A 19198-nucleotide genomic window follows, 5' to 3' on the forward strand; every position below is an offset into this window, starting at 1 on the left:
GTGAGCTTCCAGCATTGATATATCTCTATTCAGAGAGTAATTCGTAGATTCCATAGCCCCAATGGACAGTCTCATCCTCGATGACGAGGCCCCCTGGTCGCGGCGTCGCGATTCAAGCCGAGGCAGCAGTCAACGTCCGACTCGAAACACGGTCGATAGGAACGCGGAAACGAGATTAACGGTTCTGCACGGCCAGACAAGAGCGAGCTGGCATTAGTTACAGCTTCTTAATTGCCGCCTTGAAGACCGACGCGCGACCAGGCAAAAGGTGGAGGGCTCTCCCCGCGATTCCCCGTACGCATCGATTTCTATTCGATGGCTTCTTCTCGTTTTTCACGCTCCGTCTTGTTTCCTCGAGCATCCATCAGATAAACCGGCACTCTCACTTCGATTTATTTCCTTGGAATCGTTCCTTGATCTCTTTCTACTTCGTTTATCTATAATTCTCTTCGGATAGTCTCGAGAAAGACACAAGAGAATTTGTTACAATTCGAGCTTCTTAGGTGTAAGCTGTGTTTCGTTGTAATTGCGTGTATCGTTCGACTTTTGAGAAAATTATAATAATTTTAATTTTAATTTCAGTTTTCACTCTGCGTGTCATTTGATTCCTAAAGTTGAAATACGTAGTCTGTGATATAAGTAAACTGCGAATTTTCACGTTATTTTCATATTTCTAAGAAGGTAGTTAAAAAAGTAGAACCTTGATAGAAAATTGCTTTGACTATTAGGCATTACAGAAAGCACTATACCTCGGATATTTTAAATATTTTTTCATAACATTATGTGTACTTCGTTAAATCTTGTACTTATGCTTATAAGACAGCACAGCTTAACCCAAAAATTTCAAATTGCGATATCAATTAAAATAAACTTTAAGCTGGTAAAAGTCCAAAATTTTTTACAGGGAATTGTCCTGCGTACGTGGATATCGAGGTGGGAGACCTCTGCAAATTTGACAGTGTGCAGGACGGGGTATAGCTGAAAACGAAGAAACGATGAGCGTTAGAGAAACGTGTTAAAGAAAAGCTTCCATTTTTTCCTCAGCAATAATTCTTCATGCGAGGCGTCCCGGGAAAATGTCGAGATCCAACCGCGGAATAATTTATCAAGATGCGATTTCGTAGATTTAGCTCCGAAAGGCGGGGAGATTGAAAAGACAAAGAAAGAGACGAGAGAATGAAAATAGAGAAACCGGGTCCAGAGGTCGGTTGATTTGCATTACAGGCTGGACACCGCGATCGATGGGCTCTGACGTGATTGTTTAATTGCAGCTCTCTGCGCAGAGGAATCCTGCCACACGCTGTTTTTTCTGAATTAAAACTCGTTCTCGTTTTTCTGATACCATCGCGCGACGGTACTCCATTGCCTAAATATAAATTGGCAAAAAACGAGGGAGCGCGGTTGCAAAAAAAAGGAGGGGGTGTTTCTCTGCACAAACTATGCTTCTCGCATTATGAAAAATAGGACGCAGGTGGGTCATGCCAGTGGTTCTCAATATCCAAACAAATAAACTAGACTAAGAAAAATCCCTCTGTGTTCATCATTTAACTCTAAGCAATGAAGACAAAGAATCTTCTTCTCGTTTCGTCTTTATTGTCCAAAACGTAGAAGAACGAATCGATTGATGGATTAATCCAAGTTCTGTTCTTAGTTAAGTTTCTATTTTTATCGTTAAAATGAGAACTATTGGCAGATGAATTTATTCAGGGGATTCCCATAAGTTCTCCCGTATCGACCGTCGATCACGAGATCGATTCTCCCCATCGATACTGCAGCCTGCAGTGCAAATCGGCCTTGATCGACAGGCAAATAGACAGAGAGAGAGAGAGAAAAAGAGAGAGAGAAAAATAAATAAAGAAAAATGACGACCGTACGGCAGTTGATTTCGTCCGAGCCGTCCTTACAATGCTGTCGACCATCGCAACGTCTCTTACTGTCCAGGCACAATCCGTCGTTGCATCGAAACATTCCAACCGGACATTCGCTTACTATAACGATGCCCAAAAAAACGGTCAGGTGATCTTCCATTAGAGCGTCTCGTGCAACGGCGCGCAATTCATAAGAGAAAAATGACCTTACCGACGGAGTTCATATACCCTCTTTTAATTACCATCTATTGGTAACTATTACCTCTTTCTCTTTTTAGCAAACCACATTTAATTAAAACTTAATTATAAGCAACAACAGTAATGTTTTGTGGTATTACGTGTAAACATTTTTGAAAGAGGTATAGGACTCCGTCACCACCTATCTCTTCGACGTCCTTTGCGTACACGTTGGTCCGTTGGTTCAGGAATGGAAAAAGTACTCACGTATATCTCCAATAAAATCCCGAGGAGTATACTCGGTTCTTTAACCCTTTCGTTGTACAGAAATACAATACAGTACATATAGTTGCATAATTATTACATGTTAATTTTAGATCTTTCGAACCTGATTATAGTGTATAGAAGAAAGATAGAGATCTTAAATTCCATTTTCGAACCCTGACCCAATTTTATGACACATACAAGTAGTTTCAAAGACGCTACCTTAGAGAAGATAAAGAATTTTAAGCCCAGAATCAAGAAACGTTTCAGAGGTTATGACCCCACATATTCTATAATATGTCAGACGATTGTAAAGAATCGAGTTTCAGGCATGAAATGATATGAATCGAGATTTGATAAACAACGAATGGGTTACAAATTGACCAGCATACGTTTCAGGCAATAAAAACTGGCCCCAATGAGCCAATGAAGTGTTATACATGCTTGGAGATCGTATACCCATTCTCATGCAGAAACATGCATTTAAATGTCCGATTTAAGACTCACAGTCTACGTAATAATTGATCAAAACTTTTACATGCATCCGTGTCGCTGAAAGTACAGCGTAAGGCTGACTTTATATAATGCCAATATATCTTTTGCATCGAGGGAATGCGACGTTAGTTAAAGAACGACCAAAAGATGTTGCCTCCTTTAAAGACGACGAATCAGAGAATAGAGGAAGATTAATGCAGGATAAATGGTTTTAGTTACAAATGCCATGAAATGTGCCATTGAGGTTAGTAAATTTATGTTGTGTTGAACATGGCCCCCGAAAGGTAATTTTCTATTGGACAATCACGCAAAGGAAGAAGACCAGGTGGCCAGGACATTTTTCGTCATGTATTGGTAGCAATGATCCATAGTTACCGCATCCAATCTCGTCAGATCCGTCAGCACAGTGGGTTACATTGTCGCACCTCTCGATTTCAGCTATGCATTCACCACTGGCACATTTCCACTCGGCAGGTGTGCAGACCCCTTGACACAAGTAACAGCTCAACAACAAGCTCTAAAGAAGCTTCAACAATGGGATGGTTGGGGAATTGCAGCGCCATTGACATAATCACTAGGGTGATCACTTCTAGTGACCACTCATAATGGCTCAGTCATGACCAGCTAAGGCGGGCAAAAAGGATCTTGTCCGAGGTAAGGGTCACTCGAAATCTTGTATTTCTCATAAAAGAATCAAGGAATAACAAGTGATTCTTGAATTATTTATTACTCTGACGTGACTAACTGTGCACGTATATAGGAAATTCAAAGATGCACAAATATCAGAGTACAATTTCCATAAAATAAGCAGGTTAACTATCAACCACGAAATCATCAGTTTACTTAAATTGAGAAAATAATTTCTACCGATATAGAATCTGTCTTTCTTCAAATTTAAGATCGAGCTGGTTATCAAAGGTACTCTATTCGATGAGAAAGATTATCGGGAGACATTGAAAATGCAAAGACCATTCGAATGACCTAACTGGGTGCAGAGGAAGCTTACCACAGTCATGCTCGTCACTACCATCGAGGCAGTCGAAGATATTGTCGCATTTGCGTCGAAGCAGAATGCATTGTCCGTCTTTGCAACGCATTTCCTTGCTCGGATCGCATTCCCTCGGGCGCTCAGTTGTCCATACATGGCCTGAACGTACATACACAAACAAGCACATTGCCAGCTACTCGAACACAAGCCTTCTGCTATATACAAACGTAAAAAAGTACCTCCATGTCGAGGAAAACGATGCTAGAGCGGTCAAGATCACTTCTCACCAAAGCTTTGTACACATTAGCTTAATCTGGATAGAGTTGGGAACAATTGTCCCATATAATAAAGGGGATCAAATGGAACTTATATTTATTTTTATATTTATATTTGTCAGAGGATAAGAAATTATAATCTTCCAGTTTTTCCTAGCCAAATTTTGCCAAAGTATTCTATATATGTATATAGACAAGTAACTTTGAAGATTTATTCAGAAGTTATTGAAAAGATAAAACAAATGGCAATAGTAGTGAGCCAAAAATAGGTTCACAGTCAATGTAATTTGAGACTTTTATCGTTGCTGTTGATAAAAAAAAACCCATGGCGATTCAAAATTAAGTGTGTTAATCTTTCTTCTTAAGGAAAGTATATTTTTGTTAGAACTTGTTAACAAAGCTTCAAACGACTTATATTTACATGAAATTCTCCCCTTTCCATATAAAAATCCTATATAGGTTTTTCTCCAATTTATATTCGTACAACGACCAGACAAAGTTCGTCGAGAGAAATTGAAATATTCAATATAATTTTACGTTCTTGTAAGTCGCGATAGCTAATTATTTTTAATTATTTTTTACAGTTCCAGTCTCTTGCTATACGAGATACTGATCTTTGAGACAAGATACGGTTGAAGAGCTAGAGAGAAATAAACCTGAAAATAAAGGCGGCTTCTTAGCCAGTTTCACTCTTGCTTATATCAAGCTAATGAATTAATTAGCGGTGAGACCACGGCTGACCAGCATCGTCATCCTCGTTGTCAAGTGCTAAGCAAACGAGAAATACGCGTCTACCCAGCCAGATTTTTACCTACATTAAGAGGAAGGCCCCCACAGTGTATTCGTAAACACGTTTCTTTGAGGTGTAGTCAGACAGAGGATGGAGGAAGAGGAGTCGAATATAATCGAATGCAGATGGTATTCAAGCGAAAATGTATCGTAACTTTCACTGTTGTGCCTGGTTGGAAGGAACGATCCGCAGATTACTATAATTTTTGTTGAAATTCTCAGACATAGAATATTTATCCTACAATTTCGGACGATCTTCGTTTTACAGATTAAAAGATCAACGGAAATTAGGTGTTTTGCAAATGGGATATTGGAAAGAGATTTTACATTTCTATAGTATACACGCATATATATTCCTGCGTGTTTGCGCTACAATAAAGAAATTACGAAGCCTGGAACTTCTTTTACCAGTTTCTCAAACTTCTTCAAACCGTGTCAAACTTTATCAAACTTATACGGATTCAAACGGATGCTCGCTCAAATTTCTCAAAATTTATCCAAGCGAAGCGGAATGTTCCTCCCAACAACGACAAAAACTTAAATTGTCCAAATGTCGTTGCTCAAAATTCCCAAATCAATGTTGCAAACGCGTTCAAACTCTATACTTCATTCTATCGATATCTTTTAGGTATCTTTTCTTGCATATTTCCGATGATGTAACAAGATTAATTCACGTTCGTTTATCGCGCTATTGAGCAAGGAATTTCGTGCAAAGAGAATGAAAAAAAAGATGAAGAGGGTGAAAACAGCGTACTGATAGGTGGAGTGGCGTGTGTAATGGTTTCGTTAGCGCAATCTTCGTCGCTCTGATCCGGACAATCCGGGTGGCCGTCGCACCTGTAGACACCCTCGATGCACTTGTTCCCGGTGACGCATTTGAACTGGGTGGGTGTGCATTCCCGTTCTGTTTGTGTGGTCGTTTGTGTCGCAGCAGGAATACACGGGAGCAGAGAACACACATTTATATATACAGATACGTTGACAATGCTGCTGAACAGGGGATGGTTTTTCGTTCAGGGGGACTCGATCGTCCGTCCATTGAAGAAGAATTTTTTTGCCTTTAACACTGGATCTCGTCTGTTCCATCTTTGGAAAATGATCGAGATTGGAATTTTCTAAAAACCACAGTTTCATGAAAGTTAAGAGATCATTATATATTAGGATGTTGATTTATATTTCTTCTTCGACGTCTACGTTATTCGGTCGATAACTCAAAATACTTGAAATTTAAATGTTTCAAAAATTATAATTTGATTATAAATCGTAATAAATAAAAATAGATTTCCGCTTAGAAAGTTATACAGGTTTTTTTATAGTTTATTATATTGGGCTGTTATTTTATACCTCTTCTTCAATGTCTAGTTACCTTGTTCCCCTGATAGAGGATAAACGTTGCGCGTTGAAGAGGGGGGATCACCTGTAGGGTTTCGATTCTGTTATGACATCACGAAAAGCTCGAAGCTCGTCCACGAACAACGAAAGCGTTCGACGAACAACGATACAAAAGCTATTGCTTTGAACAATACGGGAGAGGGACGATCGACCCTCTCATTCTAGCGTTTCAAATTGGATTAAGGAAATTCCTCTAAACTTTCTGGGGACTCGGGACGCGTGAATCTATGTACAATTAATGGTCTAGAGAGGTGAGGGTTAAAACTTTGAAACTACCAATGTACAAATGTAGGCACGGCGGGTAACAAAAGCTTTGACGTTTTTCCTTTCACATTCTTTTCCTTTCTTAACAATTTCGGTTGACCAGCAACTGATTTTTCATCCGAAGATAGCCACATTAAAGTACTGAATTCTATTTACTATATTGCTATACTCTCATTGTTTTATTCACTATGCTGCGTTCATTTTTATTTCAGTTATTCCAAGCCACCGGTACCAATAGACTCACTTCGATAATGGCAATGTAATAAACGAAATTTTCACAATAAAATAATAAGTTAAACGTGCGCGTGTTAGAAATAATTGGAATTGAAATTGCTCAGTTTATGTCAATAATATTGCAAAGATATTCTTTGCTACCGAACTCTTTCAAGTAATACGAATCAAAGGAACATCAAAGCTTCCTTCACCCAGCACATGACACGCTTCGTAAGTATCGTCAAGGATTGAGATTACTTGGCAAGCAGAAGCGGAGACCACCAACACCAGAAACTCCACGTCCACTTTCTCCGGCTCAAACAATTAACTAAATATCTATTTCTTTCTGAAAACAGTAATTTATAAAAAGAAAAGAAAAAAAAGGAAACAAAGGAAGAAATGGCACTTCTATGGAGTCTCCAATATTGAATGTTCCCAGATGATAGGTAAGTGTTTATATACCGCAGTGAAGCTCGTCTTCTGCCCGGGGGCAGTTGTCGAATCCATCGCAAACAGCGCTCTTCGATATGCAAGAGCCGTCGTTGCAGGTGAAGTCCATAGAAGGGCACGGGGCCAAATCTACAGGGCGCCACCGGCAAAAACAGACAGCCTGGTTTCGTCAAACCCGTCGCCTCGAGCTCCCTCCTCAGGATTATTGCTCCTCAAAGTCGTGGAAAAGCTCGAGTCGAGGTGGCCATGTTACATTGGTTATATATTAAATATAAATATATGTACAAGCTATGAGATCCACGTGGACAACACACGTGTGGAGACATTTAAAGCGGGATCAACTGGGCTTGATACACTGAAAGCATCTGTTATGGTGAATGGTATTTATATATGGGCAGCTGTCAGCCTGCGATATTGCCTCGTGGCTGCCAAGTTAATCCTGCATTGCCATTGTTTCGTCTGATTTTTGAATAACAATTGATATAATACCTTTGTACAGGTTTTGTGACTTTTCTGTTTTCAAAGGAATATCAGTCTTTCATATTTGGAACTTTCTATCTGGCACGTTGTTGCATCGAGGTTCCTCAACGTTAGAAATATGTTACCGTTTGTAATAAAAAGTGAACAATTCTTTGCAATCCGATTCTGCAAAAATGTATAAAATTCCACCGCTATGAATCCGTAAAATTTCTATGAAAAATTATCTCGACTAAAATCTGCTAGTTCTAGAGTTAAATCCTGCTGCAATCTAAATTTTTTCATAGACATCTTTTTTCATAATTCTCCGGCCAAGAAAAAGTTATTCCATCAGTTCATCATAGCGCAGCAGGATGAACAATACAGCCACAGTACATGATGTTTATTGGCACAGTATCTGCAGCCTGACAGAGCACACGACTCCTCGACCGCGGGGTATCTTTTTACAGAGGATTCCTTCGAAGCTGGCTAACACTTAAAGCAATCTGAACGAAGCCTCTCGAAGGCGATTAGGATATATTCCATGGGTTCTATGTACAGTGTGTGCGTCTGGACGTGTAATTTGTCTCTCGTGTCTGCGTAACATTAACTGAGAACATCGACGACCAATAGAAGAATCGGGAACAACGTTGTTTGGACTCCAAACAGATTAAACACTTTGGTTTACTCGTTGAACCTCAGAGCAAATAAACTGACTGCGAATTGCAGTGTGCAGTCCGCAAGACCGATGAAAGATGTTTGTTATATCCAGAGATGTAAGCTGTCTCGACTTCCTTTGCATTCACCGTTTGCTTTATCCCTATCTTATTGACCTTATTTGTACAGCTGTGGCCTACTCAGAGGCCTACTTTTTCAAATAACCATAATACGGTGGTAATTCGTTTAGATTCCATGAAGTTATGGGGCGCTAGCTGTGATTCTTACGAAACAATCCCTTCTTTATTAATAAGGAAGCAGTAGCCTTTACTACAGCAACAAAAGTCTATCAGTAAGAAAAGTTTCAACTAAATTTATGTCTTACGGGTATCGAATTTAAGAGAATCACTGGGGTTTGAGCGAGATATGTAACTACCACTTTGTGGCCTACCTTAAGATCTATCTTTTCAGGTAATCGAGAAACTTGAATGCAAAGGAAGAGCCACGGTGACTTAGCCTGTGCAAGGAACAGAATTCCTCAGAGGACATTCAATACAAAGGCCTTTGTACAGCAGGGATGGACGCCACAAATTAAGTTCCAACACGAACATACAAATATCTTCTTCGTCAGAATTTCTGGGCCAGATTTCCAAGCCACCACTTTGTACAGCGATAGATCCCACCAATTCAGAGCCCCACTTTTCAGACCTTCGTTGCTGGCAAGGTTTCACTGAAGAACATTCGAAGATGCCAAGAAGTGAAAGAACAGAACGGAAGAAGGATAGATGGACTGGTTTCTACCTTCCATCCCACAGTCAGCTTCGTCTAATCCATCCTCACAATCCTTTACGCTATTGCAGACGAAGATATTGTCGATGCAGGTCCCGTCGCAGGCAAATTTCCACATAGGACATGCGGAATTTTCTTCGGTCTCGTGCACTCCATTCTCATAATCTCCATTGGTATTGCCGTTACAGTCAAACTCGTCGCCATAATCTGGACAGTCTGAATATCCATCACACCATTTGTCTGCCGCGATACACGTGCCATCGCTGCAAACGAACTGATCCGGGTCGCAGTTCGCGGTCGTGCTAGTCTCTTTGGAGATGAAGTCGGAATTCGTAGTGCTCTGTCTTTCCGTGGTATCCTCTTCGCAATCGTCCTCCACGTCCTGGTCAGCTCTGAGCTTTGTGCCCGTCTTTTCATCCTTCTTGCACTTTTTTCTAGCCGAGGAAGAGGAGCTCTTAGTGGCTGGGAAACTCGTAGAAACCGTAACGTCGTCTATTCTGGAGTATGTTTTACTGTGTTGATCTTGCCCTTCCTCTTGGTCAACGATTTCCTTCGACTCTTTGCTGATGTTGTTCCTGCTCAGTTCTGTCACGGTCTCCACCAACGTCAGTGATTCTGTGGCGTCTGAATATTTAGAATCAATTGGTTTTATAGTTAAACTATGGTTGAACACCTCTGAGAATTCCGAGAAGTCCTGAAAAGAATCCGAAGAATTACTGTCATCTTCAGGCTTGGAAAGTGTGGTATCCTCGATTAGTCCGGAATCGATCTTATTCTCGCTTGTCAGAGACTTCTCGATACCTGCTTGTCGCAACTTCTCCTCCAACTCGTACACTCTCTGTCTATAGAAATCCACACACTTCGAGGTACAATTGTATATCTTCGCTTCCAAGGTTTGGTCGATAGAATTGGGAAGAATTTTATCAGCTAACCTGTCCTTACTAAGTAGATCTATCAGGATCTTGGAATTGTTCAAATTAGATTCGAATAACAGTGTCTCCACGTTTGCGGATACATTATAACTGTAATCCTCGTCTGCAGTCGTAGAGGCTGTCGACGATACCGACGATGATCCCTTCTCTTCCAAGTTCCCGTCATAATACGTCGTCTCTTCGCTATCTTTTCTGCTATCTGATGTCTCCGTAGAATCCTGATTAGATCCGTCGGCAATTAAAATTTCTTCCGAACTTAGGACAGTCGATGTCCTGTACTTTTCCGTAATCCAGGAAGAATTTTCTGAATCCGGCACTGTGGTCTCTTCCACGAATGTCGTCTTCGGGCTCCAATCCAGCTTTTCCTCCAACGAATATTTAGTCCCAGATATATCGGAAGTATTTCTTTCCCCCGAGTCCAATCTCATCGCGTCTTCTTCCCCGGTGAAGTTCAACTTCTTGTCTAAATCTTCTTCAGAGTACCAATTCCAATTTGTAGTTTCTGAAAAGTCAGTGGAGTTGATCTGTTCTGTACTCGTCGACGTGGTTGCCACGGCTTCTTCCAGACTCCCATCTTCGGAAACAAATAATTTTTCACTCGATTCTGTAAGAATAAGAGATTCGTCCTTCACCGAAACAAACACACTATCCGTTGTCCCGTTCACCTCGCCTTCCAACGTTACTTCATCTTCTTCCTTCGTCGAAAGATTAATCTCCGGCCCAATCGAAAAATCTTCCAATTTTGATACCGTAGTTTCCTCCACGCTTTTCAAAGTACTTTCTTCCTCCATCTCTTCTCGAATCTTATTAGAAAGTATTTCATTTTTCATTGAACTTGGATCATCGGCGACGGTCGAGCTAACAGTCTCCGGTGTTGTCGAGTCTGTTGGGTATTTGGTGCCAGCAAATACGGACATGTGTCTGAATCTACCCTTCTGTCCTTTCTTCCTACCCTTCCTAGACTTCTTCTTCTTCGCACGCACCTTTCCATCGTTGACCACAGTCGTGGAATTTGTGGAATCCGTCAGAACTGACAGTTCGCTAGACGTTGCGTTCTCAACACCAGACTTTCGGTGGTTCTTCTTTCTGTTCTTTTTCGGCTTCTTCGCCTCATTATCAGTAGGATATCTCTCGTAGTACAAGGAACGTATCATCATTTTGGCAGACCTCGAGCTCTTCCTATCGGGCGTGTCAATTATTTTGAAACCTATTCGTGGCAAGGGATTCAAGTTCCTCGACTTGGACCTCCAAATGTTCCCTGGATTCGTTTTTTTCTTGACTATTTTCATCGAGCACGGATCGCTTATCTCGATGGCTATTCTTGGTAAGGAATTCGAATGCCTTGGCACGGACCTCCAAATATTCTGTGGACTCGAATTTTTATCAGGTAGTTCATTCGAGGATGGATCGATGGTAGAGTCGTTCTTCGGGTGTTTCTTTGGATTTGTCAAAGTCTGCTGTTTCAGGTCACCAACGTGATTCCAGTTCAGCATTCTCACTGTTTCCAGATACTTGCGGAACGTATACTCGTCGTTGTATAAATTCCTCCACTTGGCCTTTTCTGTGACGACGATCATAGTGACGGAACATGAAGGATTTGCCTTTCCGGAGAAAGAGGCGAACGAGAGAGGAGAATCGAGGCGGAGAAACTCCTAAGCTTCCACCTCGATCGAGACATCAACGAGAGAAAGAGGAAGAAGAAAAAGACTGGACCAAGACAGCGGGCTAAATAGTACACTTTGCTCGTTAAGGAGCAAACGATTGACTCGTGAATTTTTCTCGACAATCGCCCTCGAGGTGAGACGAAAGAAAAATATTTCGTCAACGACCAGAGCTTAACAGATGTGGATAACAGATGTCATAAATTTCACAGGGTCGTTTCACAGAAATAGTCGAATTGCATGGACGATTAATAAAACCGCGACGAGGATTAAACAGAGGGGATACCACGAAATTAGGATGGTGTGGTTTCAATTTTAAATATCTCTAGCTATGCCAGAGCAACAGGTGTCTGCATTATTCAGAAAGTCCATTTTCACGTTTCAAAGCCGACTTGGGGACTCTATTCCACGCGTGTCTCCCTCAAGGAACAGCTGTACGATTAAATTTATGTATTACAAAAAATTATCGAAGTAGCACGATACTACTTGGCCATGTAAAAGTGAGGATTACTACTGAAGAGATAGGGACTTTCCCATCTTTCTCTTTTTATTTTTAATTTTTTTTTTTTGGTGTTTTTAAAAAATCTGAGACAAGCATCTACGAGATATTCCTAATTCGCCAATTGTACGTCTACCCTCTGCAATTTCTAACAATTGAGATACACAAAGATTAGATTAACACTAGAACTAGCACACCAGTCAAATTGACCGGTTTTACAATTTTATTTTAAAATTCCTAATTCATGTTATTAGTCTTAAAAGAATAATATAACGAATTTTATTTTGTTTTTTATGTATTCAAACTGAAAGTAATTTTGTATCAAGGCTACTTATATCAATAGCAATCAAAATGACTGGTGCTTGTCAACGTGTAAAAGAGTCCCAATTCCTCGTTTAGGTATCACGGTCCCAGATGGATTAAAAATATACTACATAACATGGAATTGCTTCTGTAAGAAAGTAACAAATCAATAAATATACAAATATTACATTATTACTTATTTTTTAAAGACCCTGTCATTTTGACTGGTTTTGGTAGAAATAGCTTCATGTTAACTATCGGTAGTTCTAGTGTTAAGGAAAAGAAATACGGTAGAAGCAATCTTAGCCGAAACATTATGGTCCCGTAGAACAATTAGAGTCAGCGTTAGGAACACGTTGTTTTCATTGGATCGATCAGTCTCTTCTTCCTCTTCCCTCTCAAGTTTCCGCCTCGTCGAACCGATAAAGCCACTAAACCTGTTCCTCATAACGCGCTAAATGCTCTTTTGCACAGATCTCTGCTGAAATTACGTAACTGATCCACTGAAACTGTACGATCCGATCGAATCGTTGTTCCAATATTGTTAAAAACAATTGCTCATCATTCTACAGAAATTCAATCAACGATCATCAGTGATCGATAACGAAACATCAAGGTCTAATTGCAGCTCGAGATCCCAAATGTTGAATAGGACAAAGAGCTACCAGGAGACAGACACGACGCTTAAAAATCCAGAGCGAAGTATATCGTTGTATGTATGTGTGCGTGTGTGCCCGCGTTCATCTGTGTATATGTGAGCGTGTGTGTGCGCGCGTGTGTGTGTGTGTAGACACGAGTGTAGGGACACGAGTAGGTAGTGTGAATGGCATAATTACCGCAGTCCCTTTCGTCAGAGCCATCAGAGCACTCCTCCACCCCGTTGCACTGCAACTCGTAACCGATGCACCGTCCGTCCGTGCAGCGAAACTGGGCCTCTCCGCAACCTGCTCCACACACCACACTCATGCACATTTAACCCTTTAACCACGCGCAACTGGTCAATAATATCGGGAATGAACGGTGGAGAAGAATTTAGAGAAGAAGAGACTTTTCATAGTCCTTTCTTTACATTCTGATCCTTTGACGTACTTTTGCTCTCAACGGTTCTTTGATGTTGAAGACAGACAGGTATTGGTGTACAGGTGAATCATGATGGAGGGATCGTTTGACATTCCTAGTCTAGGAGACGTAAAAACTGGCAAATCTACGTGTTGACGTGGATCGGAATAATTATTTTTCGAAAGATTCGTTAGCAGACTCTTTTGACCCACTTCTGCTCTTGATCGTACCTTGGCGTTCAAGATGGTGAGCAACAATGTTCGGTGAAATATAGCAGAGGGGTGATTACGGTAGTCCGAGTCTATTAAAGATGGGACACTGAGAGAATTAGGGGTTGATTGTTGGTTGGAATAACCGCTCTTGGCAGTGCAGTTGTGCATGAATTCTACAAGGGACGACAGACGCTTTGATAGACTCTTCCGGACTTCGCTCTTTCCTTCATGTTCAAGCTCACGACAATATCTTGCGAGTGAAGGAATGAATCGTTAGATCTAGTGCTGTGGGTACATTAAGAGGCGAGAAAATAAGAAATTTAATATTCAAATATGGTTCTCGAAAATTGTCCACGTCTCACCTGTGTCTAAGTCCACGAAGGAACGAAGGACTTAACTTTAATTAATAATTCTTCCTCATAATAAAAATCTACTTAACACGAAGAAACGAATGATCAGACATTGCAGTCCGAATTCCATTTCTCCTGAAGCATAACTCTGTGAGTAAGGATGTCTATTCCCACGGTGATTTGGAAGGAGAAATATTCGAGTGAATGGCGCAGTTAAAGGGTTAAAAGCGCAGCCAAGCAGGCTTCTCATCAGCCCCTGCTTCACAAATAAAACACGCGGCTTCGGCTTACGATTCAAGCGTCCCCTTTGATGTGTTCCCTTTCCATCCAGTGAAATCAGCCGTGTGCCGTCGATACCGAGCCCTCAATGAAACCGCCACAGAGCGTGGAGAGCATTTTAGATCCTCTTGCCGTGATTACCAAGCGGCGGATGATCAATGACTTCGTGATTCATGATCGACGAGACTCGAAGTTTTACGAGATTTCGAATCACTTCGAATTTCAAGGAGTCGATGATTTTCGGTATGAAACATGTTCTACATTTGGACTCGTTCTCTCAATGCTTTCTACTAATTCTGCAGGACAATTTTCGTTACAGGGAAATTAATATACGACGTTTTATCAATTCCTCGGAAGAGGCTTATCAAATTTCGATGATCAGCAGATTATTAAATTGCGAAGTGATTCGAGCTCGTGACAAATAAGGGGAGAGATGAGATTGATCGGGGATGATTTTCGAGCGTGAAAATCTGTCCATGCGTGCCATGGTGGAAAATTGCAAACTTGGGAATAGGAAAGAAGCCACTTCCGGTGTGAGGTTGACCAGCAGGGAAAAATCGAACATCGTCCAAAAAAGGAATAGATATACTCCACCGAGATGGTTCGTGTCTTGGATCCAATTTTTCAGCGCTAAATAGTATCTTCCAGCTAACTTAAAAAGATCATATTGCCCTAGTCAATTTTTGAGTGAAAGAACAAACGAATCCGTGGAAGACTGATAATTCTTGGGTGACCTTGAAGGTGAAACCCATTTAAGTAAGGCTCATTTTATCGTGGAGGATTCTAACAAAATACTAATGCAAACTATAACATAATTTCTTTCTAGGTAAATTTTCCTATAACAATACGATACGTAGGATAGAATTTTTCGATAAAAGAAAAAGAAAGGAGACTTTGTTTCACCTTATCTGTGCAATTAGATTGGAAAGCGTCTCCGCCACAATACAACGAGCTACGCGAGTCGAACCAGATGAATTAGCAGGTCATCAGAATCGCTGTGTCGAGCTTGCTTGTTGCTTTTGCAATAAGCTAACAAGTGGCTTTCAAACACCTGGCCTTTCAAAGCAAGCGTTCACACCAGACTGTGTCGGTCAGAGGATTCCATCAGATCATTGGAATCCATGTTTCTCAAAGATTCCTATCGTATCTCAGGAATGATTAAAACAGTTTGTCTTTTTTCTTCTTTCGTTAAGAGATGAGAATAGGTTGACTCACCACACTGGCTCTCGTCCTCTCCATTACGACAGTCTATGTTCTGATTGCACCTTTTGTCGATACTGATGCAGGTTCCATCCAGACACCTGAATTGATCTCCGCTGCATGTGGTCACTTGGAATGAGAAATGGAAAATTCAGATTATTTCACTGTGTCGCGCTGAAACTGAAGTTGTATCTCCAGCGAATGGCGTTTTGTGGAATTAACAAAAAATAAGATAAAGCTGAACCGTGGAAGCTTGAATTATATTTTACGATAATTTGCCTCGAATTTTTGATAAAATAAATAAATATGACGAACGTCCATGGTTCAGTGGAAATAAAATACAAAGGAACATAATGGTACCGGTGCAATTGATTTCATCAGATAAATCTCGACAGTCGGATCTTCCATCGCATCTCGAGGTCTGGCTCACGCAATTTCCGTCTAAGCACTCGAACTCGTCTGATCGACATCGAGCTGTGAGTCGGGAAACAGAAAATAAGAATAAACAAAAGTTTCATAATGGTAAAAGAAATGTTTAAACTTGAAAGGAACAACGACGCGTAGGGATTTTAACCAAAGAACGAATGTTAAAAACGAAATCACAATAACTAGGTTAGGTCACACGTTCCTAAAAGAATTGTAATATAATTCTAAAAGAAGTCACATAGACGTTATAAATTACTCTCAAATTAGAATCTATGTTGGGATATCTTTTTGAAAAATTACAATACAATTTTTTAAACGTGATATAAATCTTATAAATCATTGGCAATGATATTCTATATACTATAAAGTCTTTCCCGCGCAAAAAAGATAGGAGAGGTTATTTTTATCGATTTTTAGGTTAGAACTTCTAGAGAAATAAAACTTTCCCAAGATCTAGCCATCTTCAATTACACGATCCTTCCCAAACACACGCACCGTAACAAATATGTAAAGATTCAGCGATTAAGCGTGTAAAAGTGGAGGCTGGGTGACCTAACCTAGCGGCAAACAACTTGGAACGGTTCGAAACTGATTCTAAAGGGGATTGATCGGTCAGTGGAGATGAAACGGAGCCAGGAAGGTCCATTTATCGGGTCGACGCTTGTTCACAGCGGATAATTAGGCAGTGGAACGATGATAATGAATCGGATTATTCCGTTGCGCCTCGTCTCAACGCGAAGAAAGGAGGGATATAAGATTCTGAAGGCAGGAGAACTAACGATTACGACTGCTCTGTTCATAGCCGTGCAATTAATTACTCGAGAAACAAGCGTCCATTATTGAGGCCAGTAATATGCTTCGGCTCGGACGATTACTCGGCCGAACAACCACGCGACGAGCCGTTTCACCTGAAATCGAACCTTGCGCCGAGTTCGCACTTAGCGCTTCTTTCTCGCTCGTTCCTCGCGCTTATCTCAACGTACCGGGTGTCCCGTTCAACCGTACACCTTTCAACAAATCTTTTTCTATTCTTTAATCAGGAAATGTTAGTGAATCGCGAGAATTTACAAGTTTTTTTTAGAGAAGTTTAAAGAAAGCTGACTTTATTTACTAGACTTTGTAATTTTAGTCAAATCTGTCATAATTTATCTTGATTGTATGCCACAGTTATTGACACACTCTGTATTTAACTTTTCCAATTTTCTTCTTTTACTTTGGATAGAGGTTTTTCTTTGAAAATTGTGTTCGAAGTATTCGGGATTTGAATTTCGCGCTTTCGTTCAAACGGCCACGTGACCCCACGTGGTAGAAGGGGTAACCGTGTAACGATGTTATACCATATTTCTTTCTTCCTCGTTTTTGGCAAGTATACTTAATTTTGCCAGTCTTAAAAGTGATTTATTTGCCACAGGCGTATTCAGGTTTTTACAGGGCACCCGGTATACATCCCTTTAGAGAAATTTATTTATTCAGACGTAGAAAATGTTTTGAATGTTGTCCCTCGCTAATTAATACCTTTTACATTGTTTATTTTAGACCCATCGTGCTTTAAAATTCGCTATTGCCTGTCGTGTCGTCTGATACACATCGGAATCCCATTTATTTAAAACTTCGTAAAAAATTAAATTAGAAATAAATTTATTTGGATTCCTCTGTTCTAGCGTAAAAGGCAAGCGAATTTTGAAACATAGGTTAGGTTGTACATTTGTCAGTCACTTGTGAAACCAGTCATTTCATAAAGTATGCGCCTCTCTCATTCATATGCTTTCACGAACGATTAGTGAGCTTCCTCCCTGTCTCCAGACATTCCGCTTTACTTCGTTCAACTGATTAGTGCTTAGTTTTCGTACTTATGTGCTGACAATTTTCCTCATCCCTCCCATTTCCACAATCCTGGTATCCGTCACAGCGTTTCGATTTATCCACGCAATAGCCTGGGGTGCATTCGAATTTGTTCTCTCCGCAAGCTGCAAGAATCGTACATGTTCCATTTCTCTGTTCCTATATTTTTGCTTTCGCATGTTCTTCTTCGAGTTGACAGACGTTGACAACACGAGTTGAGAAAAAGCTCCACGAAGGCACAGAGAGCGAGTTTCACGAAGACAAATAGACAGAGACACAGCGAAGAACACATATAACGAAGACTTTCGATACGTGATAAGCTTGAAGTTTGAGGTTAGGAGGATTTGCAGATGATTATTGCGCGAACCTGGCGCCACACGTAGGCGACCAAGCGCATTTTGAAAACATTCCCAAGTGGGAAAACAGAGTTTCGTATAATATCATAGAGTTAACAAATAAATGAATATGCCACGTTTTATGATAGCGACGATAGAAAAAAAAAATATTTCAAATACATGTAGCGCACTACTGAACACACATTGGCCCATGAAACTGAGACAAACTATATTTTTATAACATGTATCGCATAATTTCCCCCAAAAAGGTTGCAAATTCATTGCCTTATGACTAGGCCAGGAATCTTTACGTATTCGTAGAAAATTTAAACGAGGAAAAATCTACGATAAATTATACACGATCGTGAATTTTAAAATTCGATTTTCTCAAAAACCTCCGACGCAATTTCGTTACTTTTCATTCTCGCCTCACTTCGAAAACTCAAATCGTCCTAGTTTCACGAGACGTTGCACAAATATTTTTCAAAATCTTCATCCAACTGTGACCGGCCGGAAAGCTATTCAAGCCCTCGAATAAGATGAAAAATTCTTACAAAGCCGTACTATAGAAGTGTTGACGACGCTACTTAGAAGTAATAGGGTTTCAATTCCGTGAAAAAAGGCGCCATATAGATGCCGAAGGTGGATGAAGGAAAGCAGTGGTAGAATTAATTAGTAACCAGACAGATGTAGAGAAGGATAGCCTACTGACTAGCGTGGTGTGGCCATTAATTAACACGCACCTGAGGAAATTTCGCGGAAGAGATTATAAATGAAGAAGGAGTTACGGGCCACGCGGCGGCTGTCTAATTTACGGCGGCAATTAGCTAACGATCGAGGATGAACGGCACTTCGAACGGAGTGCACTCGAAAGAATGGAAACGGAAGGCAGCCAACCTCCAGGAATTTCCATCGAGCTTCCCCTGGATCTTACTCCAACGATTCTCGACGTGAAAAATAAGCCATCTCCTGTATTCTTAAGATCCACATACTGGGTGTCCATTTCCAACTCCACTTACGGAA

General features: G+C 40.6%; 1 protein-coding gene across 28 annotated transcripts in view; it reads right to left on the minus strand.

The window, feature by feature from the left end:
* LOC126874402 (basement membrane-specific heparan sulfate proteoglycan core protein-like) overlaps positions 1-19198 on the minus strand; it is a 196933-nt gene that overhangs the window by 26453 nt on the left and 151282 nt on the right. For 16 of the 28 annotated variants that reach the window (XM_050636385.1, XM_050636404.1, XM_050636399.1 and 13 more), the window contains 6 exons: positions 17849-17965; positions 15933-16046; positions 15588-15701; positions 13309-13416; positions 7188-7304; positions 5611-5760 (listed from right to left, as the gene is read on the minus strand). The exons of 1 other annotated variant lie outside the window; for it this stretch is intronic. In XM_050636385.1, coding sequence (XP_050492342.1) covers positions 5611-5760; positions 7188-7304; positions 13309-13416; positions 15588-15701; positions 15933-16046; positions 17849-17965 — 720 coding nt within the window. Of the gene's footprint in view, positions 1-1874; positions 1989-3179; positions 3291-3810; positions 3952-5610; positions 5761-7187; positions 7305-13308; positions 13417-15587; positions 15702-15932; positions 16047-17848; positions 17966-19198 lie in introns of all 28 variants that reach the window. 11 more of the 28 variants (XM_050636395.1, XM_050636409.1, XM_050636411.1 and 8 more) reach the window with 6 other exon arrangements.

The sequence above is a fragment of the Bombus huntii genome, chromosome 16, assembly GCF_024542735.1.
Source record: "Bombus huntii isolate Logan2020A chromosome 16, iyBomHunt1.1, whole genome shotgun sequence".
In the NCBI taxonomy this organism is placed as follows: Eukaryota; Metazoa; Arthropoda; class Insecta; order Hymenoptera; family Apidae; genus Bombus; species Bombus huntii.